This window comes from Asterias rubens, chromosome 21 (genome assembly GCF_902459465.1).
Source record: "Asterias rubens chromosome 21, eAstRub1.3, whole genome shotgun sequence".
NCBI lineage: Eukaryota > Metazoa > Echinodermata > Asteroidea > Forcipulatida > Asteriidae > Asterias > Asterias rubens.
Window position 1 is genome coordinate 6,825,601 of NC_047082.1, and position 21,289 is coordinate 6,846,889.

The window sequence follows — 21,289 nt, forward strand, 5'->3', positions numbered from 1 at the left end:
AGGGTGTTTTTAACGCTCATACATCTGTATACAGTCCTGTTTTAGACTTCCCAAGAATGTAAGCATTGGGATGGGCCACAGACGGCACTAAGTGTTCGAATGAACAGTACAGGGATTCATAGTACAACAATATAAAGCGCCACCAAGAGTTTGCCTCGAAAAAGTCAGTTTCAAAGAAGACACTCACAGTAGAGTTGTACTGATCAAAATCATTTTTAAGCCTCGTGATATAACAAAAATCCTTGATACACCCACGCACAAACTGAACACTTTTAACAAAGTAAGCTGCATTTTATCAAGGTGATCTCCATCTTGCAAATTAAACAAGTCCATTCTTAAACTACAACTTTTTAACATGTTACAAAAGTTGTTGACTTCTTCCACAGAATATTTAAATATAGCCTCTCCAGGACAAACTCTAGGTGGTGTACTATATTTTATATTGCCAATATTTCACCCTGTGACAAACATGTTGCATATTACCATGACAGTGTTAATTAGTAAGCCATGTCTAGGTTTTTACCTTGGATGTTAGTGGTCACATATCCAGTGGCTTGGTTTGAAAAATATTTAAATACTGGGAGAAAATAAAATTCAACTAAAAATTAATTCGGGTGAAACTTAGTTCACACAAACATGTATAGTTGTTCGCATTTCATGAAGGCATGATTGGTGGTGGTTGTGGATTTTACACAAAATATTATGATGAATATGTTGTGTTTGCAAATCATTTATTTGTAAACAATTGCAGCATTTGAAAATATAAACAACTCATTTATACTGAACAAGTGTGACTTCAGCACTACCAGAGGAGTATTCCATTCACTACGGGAGGGGTGTCAAGCTTACCTTGTTGTGGCCGTACAATGAGGGACTGTTCTGTTTTTAGGGCAAGTCGACAGTACCCATCAATCAGATCGGCCATGTCTTCAGCAATGGTGACGGACGGTGTAGTGATATACACAGACTGTAGAAAACCACAAGAAAATAAACAATAATTCAGTTATTCCTGATAATCTTGTCAAGGTTGGGGATGAACTTTGAAATATTGATGATAACTTAAATTACGTTTTTTCAACCCACATTTATAAGCCAACTTGGTCACTTGGTAATAATTCCAACCAGAAGCTCTTATCTAAAATTGCCCATGATGCAAACTTATTGCACTTCACTTTTAGGGCATCTATCAAATACATGGAACATAACACTATTTTCACAGGTATATAATATGCTACTCTTTTTAAAGTGTGACTACCAATTGACCAGAACAGTAACAGTTCATCTCACTAAAACACATAGTTCTATGCATGTTTTCAAACCTCTTGGGCACCTACATGATTGAGGCATTTGACTGACAAAATGTGAATATTTCCGACAAATTTGCCACCAGAAATCTACATATCTGGCTCGCATGTTCAGACCAATAAGCATGCATACATGTATGGGTGGTTTTTCCGTTAAGCGCGATGTAAAATTATGCAGTGTCAATTTATTTTACATTGATTCTTTACGAATTTTCAATAGGTTTGTACACAAAACATGGGTGTGCCCACACAGTCAACAAATAGCTCTATACAATGAATAAATTTACCTTTTAAAAAATGGAACATTCAAATCAGAGTTAAGGACCCAGTTTCACAGAGCTGCTTAACAGAAATAGTTGCTTATTCCATGTATTTTCTCAATAAAAAACAGAAGGAAACCAGTTATAAGCAATATAATACCACATAGCTTTTGGCTGGCGATATGTTTCTGCTAAGCAGTGCATTACTGTGCTTAGAGATTTTGAGTGTACTGTACAACATCTCTATGAAACTGGGCTACAGATGTTGCTTCCCATGCAGCCATGCAAAAGCGGTAGTTATTAAGCTGGTCAAACAAAACTGACCCAAGAAGCTACATTGTTCGGACTTACTCTCGACTGTTTAAAAAAAATCCAAAAGGAACCCACTTATTTTGATAAAACAACTATGGTCTTGCCACAAATTTAAAAAAAGTTGTGTAAAGTTGACCAGAGACTTGCAAAAAAAAAGGGACTTGTTTTGACTTTAACTGATTTGAGTGACCAAACTAAAATAATAAACCAAAAATTGAGTTACAAAAAACAAATACTCTGGTCCTGTTTAATGAACGGACATAAAGTCCTTTTGAAGACAGGGAACTGAACCATAGATAGCCATACCACTGTTTAGTGCCTTCGGCCTGGTTGGATATGGGACGCAGAAGCGCTATATTTTTCCGTATTCCACTCGCGCTTGTGTGATAACTTATAATATTAGTATCAACATAAGCATTGATGAGTAGCAATGCTGGATAAATATAGCAAGACACAGAAATGAACCATTCTGGTTGTAGTATGCGAGTTAAGAGTCAGTGAGAAAAGCATTAATGAACAACAACCAGGATGTGAACCCAACACCAAAACAAAACATGTGTCAGTGAGAAAAGCATTAACGAAACAACCAGGATGTGAACCCAACACCAATACAAAACATGTAATGAAACAGTCACAGATACAACACAGCTACATCATGTCTCAATCAGGCCAAATGGTTTTGTACTACTCTTAACATGTACACCTAAAAGTCAGTGATGACAAAACAATCTACATGTACATGTACATGTGTATCTAAACACACATCAAAACGTACAGCTGTAATTCTAGGTTATCCCTTCTACATAAGTTTATAATGTACATGTACTGTATATACCATGTAATATGTAACTATAACTTGATTAGTTGGTTATTGACCAATCAAAGAGAGTTTGAGTTAATTTGCCCAGCGCATGCAGTCAGCCCCGTCACAGTGTACAGAAACAATATGACAAAACAGGATTTAATTTGTACTATGTAGTACACATCTCTTCGTTACATGGCGCATTGGTGTAAGTGGCCATCTCTACAGCTTTTCATTTGAAATTTGTAATACTTTTTCTTCCATCTGAACATTTATGTTTGGAAAAACCCTTATAAAGTTAACTCATTTACAATTTATATTTCTGCATGTATAATGTTTATGTTTCATTCAAGTTTTGTACGACTGAAAGTTGGACGGTTGGGCGGATTTAATGCAAGCTTGGCTTCCAGTCAATCAACTTTCATTTTGAATTTTTAACTGGGTTTTTCTGTGTTTTCATCAGTCTTTAGTTGTATATGATCATCATCTTTTGCTACGAGGGTAAGAACACATTTTTACCCTAGCTGTACATAAAACATTTGTTTGTTTCCACAAAGTTGAAATGTATGCCATACAAACTCTACAATACATCATTTTCTGGTAGTGTAAGCAGATTTTTGCTTAATACAGTAAATCTGCCCTTTGCTGGATTTTGTTATGACAGAGAAAGTTTTAGTTATGTGCTGGTACATGCATTTCATTCTCAGAAAAAAGTCTAACGATCATTTCAAGGTAGCATTAAACTGACTCATACAAGACAAAATGCAACTTGACATAAATTTCCTACTAAAACCAAAACATAAAAACATACATAAATTAGTAAGCAAACTGAAACAGGTTGGGTTTGGTGGGTTTTCTTAGGGCTAGGGACACCCGGAGTGCATACTTACACATGCGTCAACTTCATTAGAACCAGGGAATTGGGGGATAGGAAAAGGCTACAGGAATGGGGTAAAAAACAAAAGAAACAGAATTTGGGGTGGAGTTTGTTAAGTAATACATTGTAGAATTTCATCATGCTAAGGGATACAGTCAAAGATTGGTTGTGTGAGGAGGGGGGGGGGGGTAGAACGTGTATTAAAAACAGGGAGAGTAAAACAATTATTTCAAGAAATAATCATTTCAAACTGATATTAGGATAATAATGAAATTAGGGTCATGTGGACAAAACAGGTGTACAAAGTTCTCTCCAAAACATTGTCTAGTATATTGGCGCTAATAGACTTTATGCACATGATGTCGTTTCAGTAGGGCACCCTCGCTTAGAGGTCAAAAGGCGGTTGTTTATTGGCCAAACCTGTGCGCCGAGCGTACAAATCTGTGTGTTTTAATTGTTTCGTCATCATCTTACCGCCAAGATGGCGGCTGGATGACATCAATGCATAAGGTCTATACCAACAGAATTGTGGCAGATACCACAAATCCTTTTAAATAATTCCAGAAAAGCAAACTTAATCACTGTATTAGCCAAGAACCCCATTGAGAGAAGACAAGGAAGGAAGTTTTAGTTTTAGATGTGGGACGTGGAAGGCATAGTAAGATACCACTATGCCAACCTGACCGCCCGTTAAGACTGATAAATATGACCTGTTAAAGTAAATGGCCCATTCCAGAAGGGAACAAGAGAATTTCATTTCAGGATCTTTTTTCATTGACTTTTAGCTTTACTAAAATTAGCACTTTTGCTGAGAATTGTTTTTATGCCATCCTGGTTCTTGGTAATATAATTGCACAACTTACTTACAAGAGACTGAGGGGAGCAGATGACTGAAATCGCTTGAAGTAATTGAGGCCTTCATGGGCTTAGACTATTATATTAGTTTGATGTACTGAAACAGTGCTCTTCATACTCAATTTGGCAGAATCCTAATAAAAGGTGTTATACAACAAACATTGACTGCTTGCACTTGGGACCAGGGAACCAGTCAAACCAGTCTCACGAGGTGATCTCTGGAGCTTTCAGGAAAAACAGAACCCTAGGAGTATAACCTCATGAGGCAAGATTAGTTGGACCATTCATTTAAGTCAATATTTATATTCTATTACATGGTCTACCCTCAAGTACTACTCTACAACAAACATTGACACAATATTTGTGCAGTCAAAACAGGGTGACCAGCCACGTCATGTACTGCTGTACTGAATTGCTTGTGAAAGAGCAATAATATGAAATGGGGCAGTATCTGAATTGGCGGCTACAGCTTTGTCTAGAACTGTTGGTAAGGACATCCTATACTTCAATACATAATGGAAAGCGTTCCAGTGGTAGCCATAGCTGTAAGCGGCTACAGCTATGGCTATGGCTAGATTTCTGTGCATCATAATTGAAGTATGGGACACCCTTAGCAACAGTCGAAGCCGTAGAAGCTGTAGCTTCTAGTTTTGACACAGCCTCAGCTTTGATAAACGTTGCTGATCATGCTGTCATCATCTTAGTCATGTCTCCTTCACACAATAACAATAATACATACTGGTTCTCTATATATCAAAAGGGGTCAATCTATTTTGGTTTCCAGCCTCGTAAGGTTGTTTATTTTGATATTTTTGAGTAAAATCTAAAACTCCCCCGCCCTCACCAAAAAAAACACCTTGCTATGAGGCACCTGATACTACCATCGGCGTTGGTGAAGTGGATGTGGTTTGTGATTGAACTATTTGACACTTACCAATAGGGTACATAGGATGTACTACCCTGATCACCTATATGTACATGTAATGTAAGAATATCTACTAATGAGAGGTTAAAGGGGCACTATCATCGTGATGACAGCGAATCTGTGGCCAGAAACGAAACTTTAACTCTCAACCACTCACTGCACATGTTTGTGTGATTATAACGGCGGCACCATTTAAAGCTTTTGACAGTTACTGTTGGGTAGTAACTGGGTGAGAGTTAATTTTTCCATGTCCAGCCGCAAGCAGACTATGATCCTGATGACAGTGTCTCTTTAACATGACTATTGGTTTGTTCATGCAGTTTTAATGTGACAGTTACTGTTGTGTAGAAACCTATGATCCTGATGACAGTGTCTCTTTAACATGACTATTGGTTTGTTCATGCAGTTTTAATGTGACAGTTACTGTTGTGTAGAAACCTATGATCCTGACGACAGTGTCTCTTTAACAAGACTATTGGTTTGTTCATGCAGTTTTAATGTGACAGTTACTGTTGTGTAGAAACCTATGATCCTGACGACAGTGTCTCTTTAACAAGACTATTGGTTTGTTCATGCAGTTTTAATGTGACAGTTACTGTTGTGTAGTAACCTATGATCCTGACGACAGTGTCTCTTTAACATGACTATTGGTTTGTTCATGCAGAAGTAAATGTGTTTTGAAAAAATGTGTTTTGAAAAAATGTGTTTTGAAAAAATGTGTTTTGAAAAAATGGTTTAAAAAAACTAAAAATCTAAGAAACAACCTTGTGGATAGCTTCATCTAGTTTCCAATTTCCTTTAATGAAGTTTATAATATTGTGTCGTTCTAACTCAAAAGGAATCTGGATGAATTTCAGATTCAACTTTCGAGTCGCAGAATATTTTAGGTATTCTTAAAGTGAAGTGTGTTTTCACTTATTTGGATTGTGCTGCAGAGTCAAGTTACATGCAAACTTTACTTCATTTATTAGTTACACGTACATTGTACATGTATGTGTACTATGAATGATAATTATTTAAATTATACCTTGCAATTTCTTTCAAGTTATAGATAGCAAAAAGTGATTGTTTCAAATGAATGACAGAGTTCAGCGGTCAGAACATGATGGTTTATGTTAACATGAAATGTCATGAGATGTGATACATGAGTTAAGTTTCACTGGGTTCGATTCGGAGAGCTGATTACCATGAAAATCTGCCTGGTTAACAAGCTCTATACAGTACTACTGTTGAATCTTTGCCTGGTTCACTTTTTAAAACTGCTCACAGGGGAAAACAGGTTAGCAGTTTTGTAAATAGCAGTTTGTTTTAATCTAGTCCCAATGGAGAAAAGAGGTTTATTTAAATCAAGTGTCCAAAGTTGGCTACTAGTGCTAAGCACAAAAAATAGTACTAATAGGTTAAGTGGTTCCCTATAACATTGCTTAGCAAATACATTTAGCAAATTGTAACAGGGAACCACAAGGTATCATTCTTGATACTACTTCAGATATAAAGTGAAAATTTTCCTCATCAAAAATGAATTCCTAGCAACTTAGGAACTGTGCTTTTGGTTTGATTAAAATTATAGAATGGTAGAAAACCTTAGTGTATGACCAAAGATGATTTGATGGAGGGAAAAATGGTGACCCATGGAAAAATGATGACACAGGATAGATAATAGTCATTCAAAAGACGAAAATCGTGCAATGTTAAAGAAATCATGCAGTAGAAAGGGTGCTGTGCAAACAAACACAAATACATTTGGGAGGAGTTTGAGCAACACACCAAACAAAGATATGCAAACAATTGGCATGGTTGTGGGTCACATGACCACCAACCCTCGTTCTTCCTCTATCTGATAACAAACCATACAAATGAAGGTGAATGCTGAATCCAGATGAAGGCTTCATTTTGAGCTGGATAATGTCTATACTCATCCTCATCATGAACTTTCTAAGAACTTTTTGTAATTTTCCTTGTATGAAAACAAAGAAAAATTGCATGCATAATTTATGTTCATGCCTTACCCAGTTTAACATTGGCAATAAATTTAGTTTTGTGAGCAAGTACGTGTATGCCTTTCCGAAAGGGCATGTTATAGAAGATACAGGAACTCTTTCTTAAACATTCTTACTAAACTTGATGGACATGCATTTTTCCCCTCACAGTTATTGGCGAAGGAAATTAACGCAAGTGTTTTGTTTCTCACTGGTCGGAGAACTTTGGTTTGCGTGGTCTAAAAGCCTACATGACAAGCTTGTTGCTATGGCGACCCCTGAGGTCACTGAAGTGTTCTTTTTATTTACAAGTGGCCATTCAACGAGGACTCAACATCCTACGAGTGCCAGAGTTAGATTAGAAAGTGATGAGATGGTCTGTCAGTCAAATGTCGATTATTGATAAAGTCCATTACCTCATTTGCACCTGATATTCTGAGTTGTAGTAAGCCCTTCTTGTTGTTTTCCATATCCCCGCCTAGCGTCTGCACTGACTGCACTTGGGTAAACTCGGCCATCTTTGTAGGCTAGAAGAAGAAACAAAACATGAGGTTCAGAATGTGTTTTTGAGTTTTAAAACGATTTTAATTTGAAGATTTTGCTTTTTGGGGAGGGGTGTGGATTTTGTTTATTTTGTATTCATTTTATTTTTTAAATTTGCTTTTGTAAATGGAATGATGTAGATGATGTAGACATAACATGAAGTAGGCTATAAGAATAACACTATTGTTACTTTGCAGATTTTACCTTTGGTTTATTTTTTAAATATTTTTTACTTTACATAATTGAATGATGTAGAAAAAAACTTCAACAATTTGGAAAGAATCTGAACGACACTGTTTTGTTAATTTAATTGGGTTATTAAATAAAATGTAAGCAAGAATGTTCTCATTGAAGAAGCATCAGCCAGTAGCCATAACATATCTTTCCATGTATTGTCTTTTTTTTTCTCTTTAGACCTATATAGGAACTGAGGCACATTTTGTCAGCGTAGTGTTCAGCTCATTTCTGGAAGTATAATGAGAATGAGGCCCATCCGACTCTCCAGCCCGTTCAAAGATTAAATTTTCCTGCAAATGTAACAAGTTGACATCCCCAGCCGTTGAAAGCCCCCTAAGGCACTAGGAGCTGCTACTTATTCAACACTCTGCCCAATCTGTTGAAGGTACAATTTCAATCTCTTCAGCACTAATCCACAGTGCCTTGAGGGGTCAATTTGCAGATTGATTACATAGGAGTGATAGGTGTGTGCTTTGTATGTGTAATCTTGGTGTTATATAGATGTCCATATAAGTTGTGTTTTGGCAGTCTGGATTTGTTGGAATAACTCAACCATTCCTTGGATTATCCAACCTCTATAAGTCTTCTTATTTCCAATAAGTATTCACATAAAAAGTGATTCTATCAACTTATCTGGAAAATACAGCAAGAAAACATACAGTAAATATACATAAATATTCATACATAAATATGTAAAAGTATTTACCGCTTCTCGAAAGTTTATTTCAAATTATTTGATTGCATCGGGGTACAAAACAAAACACTGCATCATTGTTTAGGGTAGAGTTCAGTCTTTCATATAACCACAACAAATCTGTACAAATTTCAAATTTGGTGTGAACTGTTGAACTCCAGGAAAGGGTGAATGATGGTTTTTGTCATAGATTTTGCAAACATGGTTATTTAAAAATTGACACCTGAACCGGAAGAAGTGGAGACAGGATGAATCTCAACTGATGTACTCCAGGAGGAGTTGGAGGGGGGGGGGTGGGGACAGGGTTGGGAGTGGGAAGGGTAGAGGGACTACAAATACTTACTGTGGATGCTTTGTCTGTTAGGCAACTTATTCCATCTTCAGGACCAATCACAAGCTCAACTGATATACTCCAACCAGTCTACACAAAGAATAGAACACATAGAAAATGAGATACAGTAGGGGCTTTCTCCTTCAAAAATTTTAGCCATATAACAATGTATGTCTTATTCCCTGTTTACAAAGGGTTTCTAAACAGGGTTCACCAGTATGCTAACCAGACTTTGTTTCATATGTCAAAGTACTAATGACAAAGGCCCAGTTTTAAAAAGCCTGGTAAGCACTCAAACTTGCCCAGCACAGAAGTCTCATTCGGCAGAAACAAGACTGTCTTAGACACCGGCTAAAATTTAATTAAGTTTACATTATTGTGACTGGTGCCCATCTCAACTTTTGCTTAGCAAATCGTTTTGTTAAGCAGTATTTTCTGCGCTACTGTAAATGGGCCCAGGTCTTAAAACAACTTGCTAGTTGTAAAGTGACTATTCCAACCCCCTTTGGTCATGTCACTTTGGAAATAATGTTACCCTCCATTTAATAATAATAAAAATTTAAACTCAAAAAGCGCTGGTATAAATTTAAACCGGTCTGTAGTTGAGATTGGGGTGGGGTTGTTTGGGCGGGGGGTCTGAAATCAATTGAGCTAGGGGTGGTGCACTTTGCAGTATGTGTATCCAATTTAGTTTGGCTACAACACTCATAGTATACACACACAAGTGGGAGCAGGAACCTCCGTCAAACTGTGTCAACACCACTCCATCACGCCCAGCAAACATAGTTTCATGCACCTCCACGTACATGTATGCAAAGAGTCATAGTGTGGCAAAGCTATTATTGTGTTTTGAAAAAATAAAAAGGAAAAGGTTCAATGAACAGACTTTTCTTTACTCACTGGAAAGGTTACAAAGGGTTGTATTTCTTCAGTTCAATAACAAAAATTTAAAGCGTCAGGGACATTTTTTTTTTTTTAATCTTTTGAATTTGTTGTTAATAATGAGTAAATGTTTATGATCTTACCTTTTTAAAAATAAGACTGCATAAATAAAGGTATATATGTAAAGATGACATTTATTCTGTCATAATTACAAAGTTTGTAGGCTTAAGTTACACAACAAAATTTGACAACTCTGCATTTTTTAAGCCTGCAAAAAATATCAGGTCTTTTGTTCTTATCAAAATTTGGAAATAATTTCTGAATCCTGCTTACTCCGAGAGCACATTTGAACTTTTCGTGGTCGAAGCGGTGGATCTTGGATAGTACATCAAAGAACTTGAAGACACACTGCTCTTCGTTAAGATTTGCAAACTGCTTGAAGTACTGAAGGATCAACTTGCGTAGATTCTTTGGCTAGATAAAGGGATAGTTCAACATCATTATTATATATTTCTGGTAATAAAACCATGCCTCATATAAGTGAATGACAGTAGCTCGAAAAAGTGCTTGCTAATGTTTGTGAACAAGAAACAACGGGAATAACCCATACTCTTCCTCGATATGTGTTCTGGATTCTTTAACATGAACTATACTAGAACATGTGACGTTGCGCTTAATGTCCCATCCTAAACAAATAGGAACTATGGTAAAGACCCTTACTCAAGGACACAAGTGTCATGACAGGAATTAGAACCCACACTCTGCTGATCAGAAACACCAGAGCTTGAGTTCAGTGCTCTCAACCGCTCGACCAGGACATGCCACAACAAATTAAAATTGCTAAGATTGTTAACCTTGGTTTAATAAGTCGATGAATTAAGTGCTGTTGATTAAATGATACGTCCAATGTAGGCTTGGTTACATTTGTTTGAATCGTAAGTAATACAAACAAGAAGCACCGTGGTGTTTACAAGAATCAAGTACCTTTGTGTTATCAATCACTGCTTTGGGAATGAATCTCTTCAGACCTATTTCTTTTCTAAAAGGAAAAACAGAAAGATAAAGGTTATCAAAGAATGGAGGTGCTACAATCATTAGATACCTTTAGAGGTGTCCGGATTTAATGTAAGCACAAGTTTACATTAAGCATCACTATACATGTAAGAGGCCCAATTTCATGGAGCTGCTTTAAAAAAAGCAGCTAAGCACGAACAAAATATGCCTACATGAATAAGGTTACCAGCCAAAACAACATGTGTACCGTGTGACTGGTATCCTGTCTATTTTTTGTTAAGCAGAAGTTGTTTAAGCAGTATTTTCTGTGAATTGGGCCCAGGTTGATTCAGGTGCCCATAAAAGTGCCCTGAGGGAGTTGAGCATTTTGATAACTACATCTTTTTCTGGTGACTTTCAACCTAAAAATGTAGGGCTATAAAGTAGGATCTGTGGATGACTAACACGACTGATCAATTTCAATCCAATACATGTTGTCAACTCTGCCTAGAATGGCAGGGTAGGGTTACACACAACCTCATTGTAGATCTCCTTTTTGAAGTTCTGTGAGTCACTGAGCGAGTACAGTATGTCAGTTTATCAATGACTTTCTGATTGTAGCAAGGTAACACCGCAACCCCCCTTGTTCAGAAACCTTTTAGTCTGTAAACAACAGTGTGAATGACTTTAAAATTCAATCATGGTGATATTGCTGCCCCCACCCCAAGCATTTTCAGTATTTGTACACATGTACATATGTACATGTATGTACATGTACGTGTATGTAGGTCAGGTAAACATTTCAAAAGTATGTACCATGTAAGTTGTATTGATCGTTGCATGTCTACATGTAGCTCTTTTGGTTGGTTTATTTTACAGAGCTCCTGTGTCTACATTAGGCAAAGGACCATTAAAAAACTCTCTGGTGGTCAGACAGGCTACTGTGAATACATGCACCAGAGAAAAAGCTAGCTGACTTGAGAGCTAAGCTAAATGGTCCTCCTGGCAAACTCTTCATAGAGCAGGGCAAAAGGGTGCTTTGTGGCTATATTAATGTTTAGCCCTGTTCCCATTGGATTTTTTCTTCCGCTGCCACGCGGAAAGTTACTGTGACTGGCTTTGGTGTAATTCTACCGTTCATTCCCACTTGGACTTACAATGTATATTCCGCAAAGTTTGCATAGCGTTTTACAGTGTGGTCGCGGTAGGTTTACAGGGCGGAGCTATTGGGGTGTTCCCTCTGAACTTTTCAGCGGCCCTGTTAAGTTACCGTGGCTGCGCGGAAGTCTTCCATAACCTCTTTAAGTTTTACATCACGCTCGTAGTAAGATGACAGGGAGGTCAGTTTACCATGCGTCCCCCATAGACCTTATTGCAAATACCAATGCGCAAGCGCAGACTGTTGAATGAGGTGCATTGTGGGATAGATATGGATCAAATTTGGATACGTGCTAGACCACAATGCATCTAATTCCAAGCTTTATGCACGCACCCCAGTATTTGCGAAAAGGTCTATCGGATTTAATGTTGTCAATCTGCAAAAAAGTCGCAGTACTTTAACCACCCCCCCCCCCAAAAAAAAATGCAATGGGAACACAGATTTAGCGATGGGTTGGAACACAGCTTTAGGGATGGGAGAGACACAAAAGCTAATGTTAATTTTATCAAAGCTGAGTGAAGTTGGCAGTTTAGTTTGAAACTTGTAGAAGGGGTAGAGAAGACTTACTCGAGGTAGTCAAAGTTGGCTTTCTTGTCCAGAGCGATCTGTGGCATATCCTTAAAGAATCTTCTCATTTCTAGACATCCTAGCTGCAGAGCAATGTCCATATCTACCGTCTCTGCAACCTCATTCATGTAGTCATTGCGTACCTGTGTGAAAAAAAGCACACTATGTTGCTTTGGTTTCCCCGACTTCAAATGCATTTCACAACCCCCCAAAAAACATCTTAGTTTCTTTAGTACTATTGTTCCCGAAGAGTGCCCCCTTTTCGGTTATGTTTTGTGTTAAGAAAAATCCTGCTTTTCAATCTGGTTACCCATGTAAGAGAAGGTTTTATGACTAATTTATGATTCAAGTCATTCTTGCCATGCAAATTAATTTCAATTAGTTCTTCTCAATTAATTCTTTTCAGTTAATTCTTCTTCCTTCAAGATATTTATTGAAAACTTGACAATTGGAATCAATTGGAGTGTACAGTTTATTCAGCCGAAGCCAATCTTATTGTTTGTCTCCACTACACAGTTACTGCTCTGCCTCATCACGGAGGAAGGTTTGGGCCTAATCAAGACGTGATAACTTTAATTGGTCCAATCAATTCAAATCAGGTTTAGGAGAATGACACCTGTGGGAGTTGTAATTGCTCAATGAACTCCACTAATAATCAATTCACTTCTCAGGAGTTGTATTCAAAATACACAGGGTCTTGGTGAGCATAGACCGTGTGGATGTGACATCATTTTAAAACGTTGGTTGGTTTTGAACAAGTCTATATAAATCTGGGTGAGAGTCATTGCTGACAAAAAGCCTCTGAAACTAGGACCCGGTTTCTGAAACTAAATAAACTATGACCCAGATTTTAGGAAAGGAGGAATGTTGAAATGATGACATTTCCACATTTTGCCAATCCCTGGAGTTCAATATTTGAAGGAGCTAAATGGAAACAGGAATTAGATCAAAGAGCAAAAATCAAAGAGCAGGATTTATTTATATCTAAAGAAAGTAACATATCATATATTTTTTCATCAGGCAGACACAATTATGTCTGAACTCCGATAAAAATTCTGAAATTTCTCAACCTGAAAAATGTGAAACGGTAAACAAAAACCACTCTGCAAACTTTCACACCATCTTGTCACAGAATATAGGTTCTGATCGTTTGTTCATAACTTCACAACAAATAAGTTTCCAAAGCAATAAGTTTTTGAACTAAGTGTATGTAGATTGTAACTATACATGTACAAGGTCCACTGTACTTTATGAACATGCAAAGCCCAAGCCACTTAGACAGCAAATTGCTGTGTAATGATTCTATTGTCCGTAAATTAAGAACTTAGTCCGGATATTCTCCTAGGTGGCTACAGGAAACTGTCCAAGGAAGTTAGTCTTAGTTCATGAATAGTCAAATGCATCCTATAATACCATGAATCCAGGGCAGATACATGTAGTATCAGTGATGCATTGTATTAATTAGTGGCCTATAGGAAGTAACAATACGTGGCTGGGCTGCTTGCCTTGCTTTCTCAGTGCACTCATGTCCATGAACATATCAAGCAAAACATTTTTTAAATTGTGTACCATTGTGTATAGCGTTCCAATCCATTGATTGATTGATTTATTGATTAATTGAAATGGTTTATTTAATAACAAATTTGATGAAAACAGCTCAAAGACTGATACAAAGGGTTCAAAGACTGATGCATCATGAATAAACATGTAATAAAAAACTGTAAAAAGTACATAGAATAAGGCACTATACTCCATGGCCATCAAGCTAGGTGGGATCACGGGTTCTCGCCATGCGCAATTTCGGCCGATACACACATGAAGTGACATGATACAACATTTTAAAACATAACAAATTCACAGAAAAAACATCAAGAGAATGACCCAGATTGCACACTAAAGCTGTTAAAACCAAGATTCAAACACCAAGTAGGCTTAACAACACTTTAAAAGACCTCGTTACATTCAGCATGCTCTGGCCAAACTTCAAAATTTGGGTCCAGAACGGCTAACCGTTTTGAGCACTACTTTCAGTGTCCCTTGGGAAGAGATGAAGATCAAAAGTCAGAGTAATGTTTTAGGAATGAACTGAACCAAGATAAGAGTTATCTTTGTGTCCTGTAGATGAATGCAGCAAAGGGTCAATGCTGTTTCTGGACATCTACATCTTTTAAAAAAATTAAAAAGGACTGTGTTTTTTTTGCTCATGAACTTTATTTCCTGTTACAAGAATTCTCTACCATTTGTCCTTTGCCTTTGTCACCCATAAATTACTTCCAGACAAATTTGCCTTGTACAGGTCGTTTACCTATTTGTATGGTTCCAATCATAGTACATGTACCTGTATAGTTAACAAGTACACCTAAACAAAGAATAAAACTAATGCAAACTTTGAACTCCACTCTCAATTCTGATGATTGTTTGCACTGCACAAATCCCTTGATATCATCAACGTTTCAAAATAACCACAATGTACACGACTAATGTACACTCTCTTCAATAACACCAATGACATTTACAATTATTTGATTAAAAACTACATGGTAACATCAAGGTAGATGTATAATGCAAATGTTACACGAGTACATTGACACATTTGTAACATAGTTGATGGCAGAGCTTTAATGTAGAACTTGTGAAACCAGCTTTGCAATCATAGCTCAATAAATTACAACTCGGGAAAACCACCTCAACTTCAGTTTTGATGGAATAAAATAATTTCCCCCATTTATATTGCAGTAGTATTACCTCATTCTATTAGCGTAACAGTACATGACAGTACAGTAAACCTTTTTCTTCTCTTTTTTTCCCTCAAGAAAATAAAGAATACAATACAACTTCATTTCCTTTACAACAAAAAGTCAGGGGGGGGAAAAATCAAATTTCCCTATCATTTAATAACATCACGCCTACCAAATAAATAAATCCATGTAGTGCACAAAATTACTTCCAACCCCATCCTTAATTTGTTACAGAAAGAACCAGGGGACAATCCATAAGTGCTTTGACTTGACTGTCAGATTGGATTTACTAATCTTCATTCACAACTCACGTAGTTCAAATAAGCAAAGCGTCTACTAAATCTCTTCATTCCAATCAATGCACAGTGTGTCAATTGACAGGTGAGGCTATAGGGACAAGGAAAGAAAGAATGATGGAATCTTACCTGATCATAAAAGTAGAAAAATGTGACTTTGTCTTTCTCCAGAAGTTCATGGTAATCTTTAGGCAAGTAGCGGATCCGTAATTCATGCCTGTATTGGAAAAAAGTACATCAACCATCACAGTGTGACACAAACAGACAATGCCATGGATTACAAAGCCTCAATTATATAATCCTTGTTGCAGCAAAGCAATTTTCCCTGAGATAGTCAGTGTTGAATGTACAATATATGTACACTGCCAAATGTACACTTAGATGTTGCTACTACGTTGTACAGTATGAGAAAATAGTCCAAAACTTGCCAATCCAGAAACTTTTACTGACTGGTGCATACAAATGTACCTATGTTACATTATATGACTTGCAATGATGTCAAAAGCTAACACTGCGCCCTCAATGAGGTCAAATGAGAAATTTTGATTGGCTGACAGTTTGATAAGGCACCTACAAGCCTTACACCTTTCCATTGTTGACCTCAGGTGCATCACCTCATGGAAATGGATTACTGTCACACTTGTCCATGGCTAAAAAAAAAAACTCTCTGTGTCTATTAAAAGATTTCTGAAGGTATTTTCGCAGGTTCAGTTTTACATATCCCGCGGATAAGAAAAGAACGTCTCTCTCAAAAGCCAATATCATTCCTTCTCTTAATCTATATTTTATCTTAGCAGGATTATTACTGCTGAAAGATCATTATTTGCAGGCACGCCACGCTAGGACCAGATCAGACATCCTACACCACCCAGCTCCCCTGAGACCCACAGACACAATGCAGTTGAAGGAGGTGTCACACAAAGCCCATTCACCAGAGGGATTTTCCAAGGAGTGATGTTGGGGACTCCTGTGCAAACACAAGTGATATTTTCTTACCATCGAGTGATCTTTCAGAAGGCGATGAACAAAATTAAGAATGGATCTGCTACAGGGGAAGAGTTGAGCATGAGAAAGTGCAACATTCAATGTTGCTCAATGATTTGTTGTAAGCATTACAATGTGAATAAAGTGTGTTTTATGAGCTCCTTTATAGGTGGCAGAATGCAAAAAAAAAAGAGAAACTCAATATGAGACTTTTATTTTGAACTGTGTTGATATTGACCCTACACTACCTTTATGCAGCGATCATCAGAAAACTTTCACATATTTTGTTAAAGGCATGATATAAAAAGGTATGACACATGAACTAGCAATTACTCTTCATATACTTTATATATCGAACGACAAAATTGTGCTGGGAAATTCCATCTGAGATACTGCCTTGTGTGAACAAAATAGCCAGAAAAAAATTCCCACCAGATTATACATGTATCAATGTTTGACAGTTTCCCCAAGTTCAACTCAATTAAAAAATACTTTGATTCTGAAAGAATCCGACTTTGCGCGTAGATTGTAAAATTAACAAAATCCCTCAAGAAACACATTTTTTAGTGTTTTTCTCAAAAACATAATAATAAACATCCACTGATATAATTTGAACTCACATTGTCCTACAGGTAGAAGCACGGAAAGATACCACTATGCCAACCTTACCATCCAATGAAAATATCATCTTAAGTATCAACCAAAATATCACCCAAAATACAATGAATCCCTTAACAAATGCAAGTTCCTTAAAAACAGAGGATTAAAATAAAGGTTTTAATTAAAATTACACACTCCAGTCACATATGACTCATGTTGGATACCACGACTCCATGTTTGATCCCATAAGCATTATATCGCAAGGGGATAGACCTTTTTATTGTTGATAAACAAACCTTATTCAATCTGTTAACAGATGTGTGACCAAATTCAACATTTCTGGAAAACTTCAATTAAAATCAAAATACATCTCATGATTGGTTGCTTTGTTTCAAACAAATTAGTCACAGTAACCCCCAGTTAGTCACAGAAAATTTGTGTAACATTTTTACAAACTGTGGCTTTATGTTTTTGCTTTGCCCTTTATGGCTTCCCATAGTTTTTGACAAACAAATTGGCAAGGTCAAAAACTCAGCCTGTGAGGTTGCAATAGAAAGGTCTATAAGGTTACTTCTTCCAAACTTGGGACATACATGTCGAGCCATGTTGCTCAGTGTTATACCGATACCAGGCTACCCCCATACTGTGCCACATGTGATGAGTCAGACCCAGAAATATTGGCTTACAAATAGTTTCTGTACAGTTTGAACACCAGGAGGAAAGAGTGTAAATGTAGAGGCTATTTTGCAATCTGGTCGGGGCATTATATCTATACAACAATATTACTGTACTTCAAACGGTGTTGTTTCTAACATTGTTTAGAAAATCACCAGCTCTTTATCAAGTAAGTTTTTATGGTCATTAACTATTGGAGTATGGTAATTACCAAAGGTAAACCCTTTTACTTTAGACTGTACAAAATGTATAAAAATTAAAGCAAACACACTAAATTTTAAAAACTTACCAATGAAAATGTATTCAATAAAAATTTAAAGTATAAATCAACAGAAATGTTTAGACCCATATGATGAGGTCCAATTTCTAATTTGATGATGGCCATATATATCCAGGCACTGGTTTTGCCCATCTGGACTAGTGATGCTTTAGGAATGATGGAATGTCAATTTGTGCTGATGTAATTTTTTTGGGCTTAGCTAATATCTTGAATTTTCATTAATATTACAGATTTTTGCAGTTCAATAAAGGCAAAGAACATGATCACAAACTACTTCAGTTTTTCATTGTTAACCCACAAATTAATTTACATAATTACTAAGATTTAAAGAAAAACATTGCGTACCCCTAAAGAAAATATGATCCACCAAGTTAAAATGCCACTTACAAGGTTGTATCGTAAACTGGGCGTGATCCCTGGTTGGTTATAAGACTTCTGGCTGGTGCCACCCCCCCTCCCCCCAACAAAAATATTGACTACATAAGGAGACTGCAAACCTTACACATAATGTACATGAAGATACAAGTAGCTCAGTTGGTTGAATACCACCAAGTAAACCTGGAAGTCGCACATTCAAATCCTTTTTGGTAATTTTTTTAATTTGTTCATCCAAAAATTATAACTAGAAATTTTTTAAGCTGTTGATTTTCATTGTGTTGGCTCAAATAACATTACATTTTGTTCAATATTTTTCAATGCAAATTTGGAACACGATGGAATAGTGTCGGCCTATTTATAGAATCAAAAAAGACTCCACAAAATGGCGTACCCTGCTTGTTCACGACGTATGAGGAAAACCATGCAATTTCGAGGCATATTTGTGGTGATCGTTATACTTTTAAAACATCTTTTTAACCGTAATGCATTTCATAACAAAAGGTTTCAAATGGTTTTAATGGACCAACTTGCCCGATCCAAGGCCTGTGTCCCTTTAAGAGAGGTGTCTTTTCCTTAGGGAAAATTTGTTCATGCTCCAAGCAAGACAGAAATCTTGGGCCTGATCACCACATCATCAGAACAAGTCTGCAGACCAGATATTCCTAGAATGGAGTACAGTATGAATCACACAGCCTACTGTACATGTACTATGTATGCAGTGGTGACATTGTGTATATTATTTGATAACTACTCTGACTAACACTCTGCCGTAATACAATGTTCTCAACTTACACCTATCCCCCTTGGTCAACTGTCATTGCTAGAATAACATTCTCTCACATACAGGCAATCCATTTCACATGTTGATACAACTAGTTTTTATTTCTTTTCAAAACGAGTCAATCCCCTATGCCTTACATCATACTGTAAGTTTTTGACATGGTTTTTGTTTACTTTTCAAGCCAGTTTACTGTGTTCCTTGAGGATGATGCGAATGGAAAGAGATACATTATTATAATAGATGTTAAATTTGCATCGGGGATAAAGAATATTAATTTTTTTTTTTTTTTTTTTTTACTTATACACCGATGTGTGTTAGCACTGTATACTCAGTACACTGCTCTAGAATTGCAAGGGTCGTGGGTTCAAATCCCACCCGAGTAACATGCCTGTGATGTTTTTTCACAGGACTCGAGAAAGTACTGAGTATACAGTGCTAACACACATCAGTGTATGGGTACAGGACTCGGGAAAGTACTGAGTATACAGTGCTAACACACATCGGTGTATGGGTACAGGACTCGGGAAAGTACTGAGTATACAGTGCTAACACACATCAGTGTATGGGTACAGGACTCGGGAAAGTACTGAGTATACAGTGCTAACACACATCAGTGTATGGGTACAGGACTCGGGAAAGTACTGAGTATACAGTGCTAACACACATCGGTGTATGGGTACAGGACTCGGGAAAGTACTGAGTATACAGTGCTAACACACATCGGTGTATGGGTACAGGACTCGGGAAAGTACTGAGTATACAGTGCTAACACACATCGGTGTATGGGTACAGGACTCGGGAAAGTACTGAGTATACAGTGCTAACACACATCAGTGTATGGGTACAGGACTCGGGAAAGTACTGAGTATACAGTGCTAACACACATCAGTGTATGGGTACAGGGCTCGAGAAAGTACTGAGTATACAGTGCTAACACACATCGGTGTATGGGTACAGGACTCGAGAAAGTACTGAGTATACAGTGCTAACACACATCGGTGTATGGGTAAAAAAACAAAATTAAGATACATTATTGTTTTTAGAAAGACTCTGGATTTGTTTCGATCCTGGGTTTTCTATTCAGGAAACTCAGATATGACAGATGTACTGTACATGGACATTAGACCTACAAGTAGTCATGGGTTTTCAGGTTGGCTTAGGGGTGTCTTCCCTGCCTTTAAATTCTGTGAACCTGGTTCGAATCATACCGGAGCCTTTCATGTGGACAATAATTAAAATAACTACAGTTCTTACAATAAGATTGATACTTATTGACAAGTATTTGCAATTTGTCCATCCTTTTTTTCTGCACTCTCCCTGTTTGTACAGAGGTCAAGTCAATAGACTGTGCAAGTCTTGCACATATCAAATCTTCAAGACAAAGTTAACCCCTCACATCTTTCCAGAATATATTCAGAGCAAGTTTCAATCTCAAGAAGGAACATGTTAGTAGGAACTATTAGTTGTCTTACCTCCATTCTAATGCTGGGTGTATCTTCTCATATTTATGTTTGATCTGACCAATGGTGAGGTCCCTATGTAACCAATGACTCTCCTCTGTTTGGATGTGTTGAAGGCGAATTGCAAAGCTACTCTGGAAGGCACGATCACCTCTCGCTAATTTAGCGACCACGGCATGGATCACACTCTGCAAAACACAACATAAAGCAAAATACAAATATGAAGAACTATTGCAAGCCTGGGAAGTCATCTTTCAGAGGGCAAGGTAATTTTCATTTTGCAGGACTACATTTCCATTGGAAAATCTTGACATCTATGGGAGTATTTCAGCGCCTTTGAGCAATTTATTGGATAAATGGCACTTTATAAATGCTAT

The 21,289-nt window shown here is 37.1% G+C and overlaps 1 protein-coding gene across 5 annotated transcripts in view; it reads right to left on the reverse strand.

The window, feature by feature from the left end:
• LOC117304499 (focal adhesion kinase 1-like) overlaps window positions 1-21,289 on the reverse strand; it is a 73,443-nt gene that overhangs the window by 36,411 nt on the left and 15,743 nt on the right. For 3 of the 5 annotated variants that reach the window (XM_033789003.1, XM_033789002.1, XM_033789001.1), the window contains exons 3-11: window positions 20,925-21,100; window positions 15,884-15,971; window positions 12,721-12,863; window positions 10,986-11,040; window positions 10,335-10,475; window positions 9,132-9,209; window positions 7,731-7,841; window positions 3,569-3,616; window positions 850-967 (exon numbers count right to left, since the gene is read on the reverse strand). In XM_033789003.1, coding sequence (XP_033644894.1) covers window positions 850-967; window positions 3,569-3,616; window positions 7,731-7,841; window positions 9,132-9,209; window positions 10,335-10,475; window positions 10,986-11,040; window positions 12,721-12,863; window positions 15,884-15,971; window positions 20,925-21,100 — 958 coding nt within the window. Of the gene's footprint in view, window positions 1-523; window positions 578-849; window positions 968-3,568; window positions 3,617-7,730; window positions 7,842-9,131; window positions 9,210-10,334; window positions 10,476-10,985; window positions 11,041-12,720; window positions 12,864-15,883; window positions 15,972-20,924; window positions 21,101-21,289 lie in introns of all 5 variants that reach the window. The other 2 variants (XM_033788998.1, XM_033788999.1) reach the window with 2 other exon arrangements.